The sequence below is a fragment of the Morone saxatilis genome, unplaced genomic scaffold (genome assembly GCF_004916995.1).
Source record: "Morone saxatilis isolate NCDOM2014 unplaced genomic scaffold, NCSU_SB_2.0 Contig21, whole genome shotgun sequence".
Classification (NCBI taxonomy): Eukaryota; Metazoa; Chordata; class Actinopteri; family Moronidae; genus Morone; species Morone saxatilis.
Window position 1 is genome coordinate 21,073,722 of NW_023339774.1, and position 6,752 is coordinate 21,080,473.

Here is a 6,752-nt window from a genome sequence, read left to right on the forward strand (position 1 = left end):
ATTTGGGTGAGCTGACCCTTTAACCTTTCTTAGACAGAACTACTTTATTAGGCAGCTGAAGCAGACACAGGAGTAAGACCAATATTGATTGATCAATAAGTGGAAGTTTAGATTTTTATAATTCATCAGATACTAACACATTTCTCGATGTTTTTTGTCGTAAAAATGTCTTTTATTAATGCTAGTGCAAGTCAGCAGATTGTGACGATACAAAGCTACATTGCTTCTTTTTATTTCAGAATATTTGGTCCCTGCCAAGTTTATTTATTAGGGGAAAGATATTTTTGCATGGATGTACTTTATGTTAAAAGAGAGCAACTTTAAGTAGACACAGACTCGCACTAGCATTAAGATTTAATTTTTGTTATTGACCTGATCAGACTTAATGAGTCTTGTATGTTAAATGTTCTGTATTCAGTTTATATTTCTAATTTAAACTTCAATGTGTAGTGAGTGCCTTGGAATTAAAGACACCATTTATACATGACTCTGATTTTATATGTTTTTTTTTTTGTTTTATTATTATTTTATTTGCAATATGAAGCACCTGTTTAGCTTAGCTTAGCAATAAGACTGGAAAAAGGAGGAATCAGTTCAGGAAGTCTCTGCACCAGGAAGAAGAAATAGTCCCGCACATATTAACCTGCTCGGAAACCAGGCATCATTTTTACACTTCTGTTTCTGTGCAGGTTAAATAAACAAGAAATAATAAGTTAATCAGTGAGCTTTTAGGGTGCTGGTAGGTAAAGTACCTACCAGCACATTCATTACTCAAATGGAAGTATAGATACTGTAAAACTTCAATTATATTCCCCTGAACTCAGCATGCCTTTCTTTGGGACAGGCCTTTAGTTCATGCTCAACAAAGATGGAAAATACTGTCAACCCCGATGGGTTTTATACATCCAAAGAAATTCTAAAAAATCCTGCGTTGGTTAAAACATGTAGCCACGCCAGACGAGTAAAGGGACCCGAGTCTAAGCAGTCTAACACAGTTCACAATTTAATACTTATGGTACTTAAAAATAATAAATAAATACTCGGATAAAAGTAGAAGTGAAAAAAGTACAGGCTGTACTCAAAGAATGAAAGTAAAAACTACTCTGTTTCTCTGAAGGACATTTCTACCGACCCTCGTCTGTTTCATCCATTGTGAATGCAATTACATAAAAATGTATGATCCCCTCAAATGCATTTAAAACTATAGTAACAAGCTTGTTTTGAGACTGTAAGTAGTAGAAGGTACAGATATGTGTAAAATGTAGGAGCTAAAAGTAAAACAAATTGTCAGAAAAATAAATACTCAAGTACTGATACCTGTAAAAACTACTTATGTAAAGTATTCGTGCTGCATTTAACCGCTAAAGAGTCAGATATTTCCCTCAGGAGTTGGTAGAGACCAAACACAGAGCTAAAGGAGTGAATATTGGACTTATATTCATCAGATAGACACAAATACAACTAAATGAATAATAATGCTGCTCCGTAACTGCTGGACTGTTTGCCAACATTCAACTTAAAAGGTAAAAATATTATTTACCGTAAAGTGTTTAGAGCTTGTTTACTGTCAAAAAACTGTTTTAACACATCACCTTGAATATTCAAAGCAATTAAGATTCATTCATCAGGTGTTTGCTTAAAATATCATATAAACTATATTTAAATGTGTTCACAACTTGTTTCTAAGACCATACTTGGATGAGAAATAATTCCAACGTTCACATTGTTTTTATTTATTTTTTTATTATTAGAATTACCTTAATTGACATTGGAAAAAAAATGAGGTACTGTGTCTAAGTGACAAAGAAAAATGAGCCTTTTATAATCATGACAACACAATTAGATGGAAGAAAAAAAAACACATTTTGATGCATGATTACCAAAAAAAAAAGAAAACAAGCTAGTCATGAGGGACACAACAACCTCTTAAATAATCCTATTAAGTGTGTCGACTGGAATCACTCGGAGGACAATCCACTGTATATTTCTGTACAGATCTGAGGAGTGTAGGTTGTTTGTGACGAGAGAGAGAGCACTGACAGCAATGACCGCAGTCCCCGAGCAACATGAGGAAACAGCTGGCCGTCAAAGTTAAGACGCCCGGCGCCGCTGAGCAGCTGAGATACCTACGAGACGGTGCAGATGCAAAGATGTCCCTCCCTTTCTTTGTGACCACTGTGCTGAGGCAGATAGATGAAAACAATATTGTAGAAATGCAAAACTAAACTACGTAATCTAACCAGAAGATTCCACTACATTGATTTCACCTACCGAAGAAATGAGGAGTCACAAAGGAGCATCTGCACCGAACATTGTTCCTGTAAAGCTAACAGTTTTAAACATCCTTCAGTCAGACAATGCAGGAGTCTTTACTTAACTTCAAACCACCGGTTCGTCAGTAATCCAGTCATATGTTCGTGAAATGTGTTGTATCAAAACATGTATATGGATTTAATAGTCCACAGATTGCAACAACACAGCCGAAACAAAACAAACAGACACTCAGCACCATTTTTTTTTTTTTTTTTAAACAAGCAAATAAGCTTTCAGCTCCGATCCACGTTTTCATTCTGCACATGCTTTTGGAAGGGCCAGGAAACAGCTGATTTTACAGAAAAGCTTTTAATGAGCTGACACGTTTACCACCCGATCACCTACTTTCATCCGAGAAGCTACGAGGCGTTGGGGGTGGGGGGGGGATCATAGTGTCCTCCTCACAGTAGACCACATACAACGGCAATAATCCACCCGAACTACAGCGCCGCAGTTTCAGGATGAACACGCAAACTTACCTCAAGAACTCCTCTTCAGGGCGGTCGTGTACAGCATGATGCTGAGATCGACTCATTACTGTCCAGCAATGCTCAATGAATGGATAGTGAGATGGGGGGCGGGGGGGGGGTGTAAGTCCAGAGAGAAGAAGCTACGTGATGGTGGTGACCTGTGTGTGAGGAGGGGGGAGGGCGGAGGAGTGTGTAGTGATGTAGTTTGGGGCGTTTTTTGTTGTTGGTGGGTCTGAGTTCTCCCGCTTTATGCCTCCAGCTCAAAGCCCATGCCGACTTTGTGTCCTCCGGCGTTGAAGTTCTTGCCGTCGATCAGGGCTGAGAGGGTCACCTTAACACCTGCAGACACACAAAACAGGGTTTCTGCAGAGCTCACCAGGATGGATGTTGGACTGTTAAACCCATTAATGATTATATTCAGTATGTTAAAGCAGCTTGTTGACTCTGGCGGCCCCTGTGGACAAAGGTGGTAGTGTTTCTACCTCCTTATTTCATTGATTTCAAGGGGAATCCGACCCGGTGGCATTAAGAATAACTATAGAAATACCTTCTCTCTGAGGGTCTTGTTAGTTTCTGTAGCTCATTATCAAACTGAGACTGTTTATAACCAGTTAAAAACTTCTTGTACAGAACCTTTTCTGTTGGAGGTGAAAAGTGTCGACATGGATACACAGGACACAATCTAAATGTTTAATGCTGTATAGTTATCGTGACTTAAAGCAGTGGTTCCCAACCCCACAGGGGGTCACCAAAGGTTGTGAAGCCTTCTTGATTTTAAAGGGGTATAAGAAAACTTAAAAATACACACAGGCTTTATATATCAGCATTTCAAACACTGAATGTGTCAAAAGAAGCCTATTAAGTATGTATGATTGTTAAAAACAAAACAAATACATAATACAGACAAAGTGTGTAAAGTTCCTAAAAAATATCAGGAAAACTCACCTCTGATCGATATTAACAGGAAATAATCTGCTCAAAATTCATCCAAAACTCCTGTTTTACACAAACTTCCTGCAGTTACTGAGTTCACTGTTTGTGTTCACTGTACAGTTCCAGTTGTTCTCTACTGTTACTGTTCTGGAATATGAAATACCAATAAAATAAGTCCCTTTGTTGGGGGTTAATCAGTTTACTCAACAATAGAAAAGGAAAGAGCACATATTTCTGAATGCAGTTGTATCATTTGATATAACTAACTCTAGATAAAGCCATTTGTGTATCATTGTGTAGCAGTCAGTCACTCATCGTATCCCACAGGAACACATTATAAAATGTCTTTACTGTAACTGTCATCAAACCTAACCTGTTTGTTCTAGAGGTGTTTTCCTGGAATATAAAAAAGCAACCCGTAGTGACTAACGAGTAAAAGGATGATAAAGTAAAAAGTGTGCTGTAGTCTCATAGTAATGATGAATGGATTTGAGTTTAGCTTAGTGAGTACTTAAAGTGCTGTAACGGTCATTGTGGATATTAATGGGTTGTGTTTCAGTATTTCCCAGAAGTATCTACAATAATTCATGATATAATAAATGAAAGTGACCAGGCAATCCACTCATAGATAGTTCTGCTAAAACTGACACTTTGCTATTTTAAGTGATCGAGCTTCCTGCTACTGTAGCTGCAGACCAAACTCCACCTCCTGCAGCGTCTTGTTTCTTAAATCACATACATAACATTATACATTCATAATGTCACCATCTATGGCAGGAAAATGGTAATATTTAGGTGAAATTTAAGATGTTTTAATACCGTCTAAGGCATTTTTTACCACATTACCTTATTCATTTGTGTGGTATATTAGAGGCTGAGTAATGCTGTATGTTTACAGTGTGTTCAGTCATGCAGACGGTGTTTGATGGCAGATATAATCTACTTTGTTTCCTGATTAAAATCTGTGACATCAATCTTCAGTCTTTAGTTTCACATTCACCCGTCAACCAATCACTGGAGACGACGTGAGGAGATTAATTTACTCGATGCTATTCACAGCAACGAGGTTAACTATTAGTAGTTTTTAGTAAAAGTGGTTCTCAGAAGCTTTGTGAAAAGGTTTTAATGGGGCCAAAGATTCTTAGTAAAGACTTTTGTTTGAAGATGACATGGATGAGAAAGACGGCATTATGGATCGGAGCCTACCTGGCCGAAGACTCTGGGTGTAGCCTACTCCGATCAGACTGGCATTGTTCACTTTGGCCTGCGGGGGGAAACAGGATAAGATATCAAACAAAAACAGTGTCAATTCAAGACTTTTAAAGACATATTAAGACATATTTTAAGGCCATACTGGCACAAATAGTTTGTAGTTGTTGCAGTATAATCAATACGATTTGAGGCTGTGCAGATAAATGATAATAAATATTAAATCAACCGGAGCACTTACAGACAGAGAAGCATCTTTGTCCAGCTTGTATTTGGCAGCGATGCCGAAGCGAGTGTTGTTACTGCCTGCGGTCCAGGCCAGAGTGACCGCTGTCTCCAGCTCGTCGTTCACCTTCTGGTAGATGGAGCCGCCGAACTCGGTCCCGTCGTTACTGAGAGGGAGAGCAACGAGATGCTGGTTCAGAGACGCTCGCGCACACAGATAGTTTCAGTACATCGGGACCAAACCCTGCAGAACCTTTAGGGTTCAATAGTTTAATTACAGCCTCTGAATATGAGGTAGCAGTATTGTAAATACTGGAGTGAATAGCAGGATAAAGCATTCCTTTAATCTCCACTTTGACTGATCTACTAACAGGATACAGAAGCTGAAAATTCTGTTTTTTTTCCCCCTGTAATTCTTGCTTTACTTTCTGTTAAAGTAGGAGTTTATTTAAAAAAAATATTCAAATCCCCCAAAAGAACCTGTCTTTGGTTTGCGGTTACTGTTAAGTGCTGGATTTTTGTTGTTTTGAAGGATCACAAGCCAAAAAAGTTAGGAAGCATTGGTATAAAAATACTTAAAGCTAAGCACCTGATCTTGTACAAAAATAAAATAAATACAACTCCAAGGATTTTATATTGCACAAGCATTTCCATAAAGTTGAAAGCCCTAACAAAACATAATAAAAATACACTTTAAAATCAATGCAGCAGACACTGAGATATCCGGTTATAGTCTCTCTAAAACTTTTTTTTCCTTCCAGGACGCACTGGCGTACTCACACGTTGGTGTGCAGCTGGAAGTCCCCGGCCCTGTATCCGAGGGCGAAGTTGTTCTGGGCCAGTTTGGACTTGGCCGTGTCGAAGGCCATCTGGTAGCCGGCCAGCCAGCCCTCGTAGCCCAGCACAGCGGCAGCGTGGATGATAGGACCCTCAAAGTCAACGTCACAGCCCAGGTTCACGTAGTCGCGCTTGTAGCCCGTCTTCAGCTTGCCGCTCTTCTTACTGAAAAATGGGTTTACACGGTTAATGTGATGTTCAGGTGTTTTTCTTATTGTCAGCAAATCCCATAAAAAGACCAAAACCAAGTATTGTGTGTGTATCAAAGCCTGATATCTTATATAAAGCTCCACTGTTGTCCAAAAACTTAACTTTAAGGGCCTTAATTGTTGCTAAATTGATTTATCAACTGTTAATAAAACCTTTAAGAACCCTGCAGCCACCTGGCCAGTGTAGTATTTAAAGAATAAATGCGATTTAAAAAGGAGAAGTGAGTCATTTAACTCCTCGGGTCACTCAGAGAAGTGAGAAAAAAGCAGCTATTATTATACCAGAATAGAGTCTGTTTAAACTTACATAATGTTTCCCCCCCATAAAGGTATCACTGGTTCATACAAACAAATGCAGTCTCACCCCGTGTTCGGTACAAAAGACGTATCCAAGGCAACCTTCAGTCCTTCAGTCAGCTGTAGGTAAAGCAAAACTTTAAGTCAACAGTCTATTTAAGCACATACCAGTAAGTAAGACTTGAACAATGTTATTTTATCAGTTGCAAAACCCAGTTTGAACACTGGATGTTACCACACACACACACACACACACACA

At 38.8% G+C, this 6,752-nt stretch overlaps 2 protein-coding genes across 2 annotated transcripts in view; one reads left to right on the forward strand and one right to left on the reverse strand.

Moving 5' to 3' along the window:
- tor4aa (torsin family 4, member Aa) overlaps positions 1-6,045 on the forward strand; it is a 14,932-nt gene extending 8,887 nt beyond the window's left edge. Inside the window, exon 4 of the transcript XR_004796930.1 lies at positions 5,912-6,045. The gene's annotated coding sequence lies outside the window, so the exon portion shown is untranslated. The remainder of the gene's footprint in view (positions 1-5,911) is intronic.
- The window catches only part of zgc:56235 (uncharacterized protein LOC393186 homolog), a 13,168-nt gene continuing 9,307 nt past the window's right edge, over positions 2,892-6,752 (reverse strand). Inside the window, exons 3-7 of the mRNA XM_035668349.1 lie at positions 6,561-6,613; positions 5,931-6,152; positions 5,167-5,317; positions 4,923-4,980; positions 2,892-3,122 (exon numbers count right to left, since the gene is read on the reverse strand). Of these exons, the coding sequence (XP_035524242.1) occupies positions 3,031-3,122; positions 4,923-4,980; positions 5,167-5,317; positions 5,931-6,152; positions 6,561-6,613 (576 nt within the window). The 3' untranslated portion in view covers positions 2,892-3,030. The remainder of the gene's footprint in view (positions 3,123-4,922; positions 4,981-5,166; positions 5,318-5,930; positions 6,153-6,560; positions 6,614-6,752) is intronic.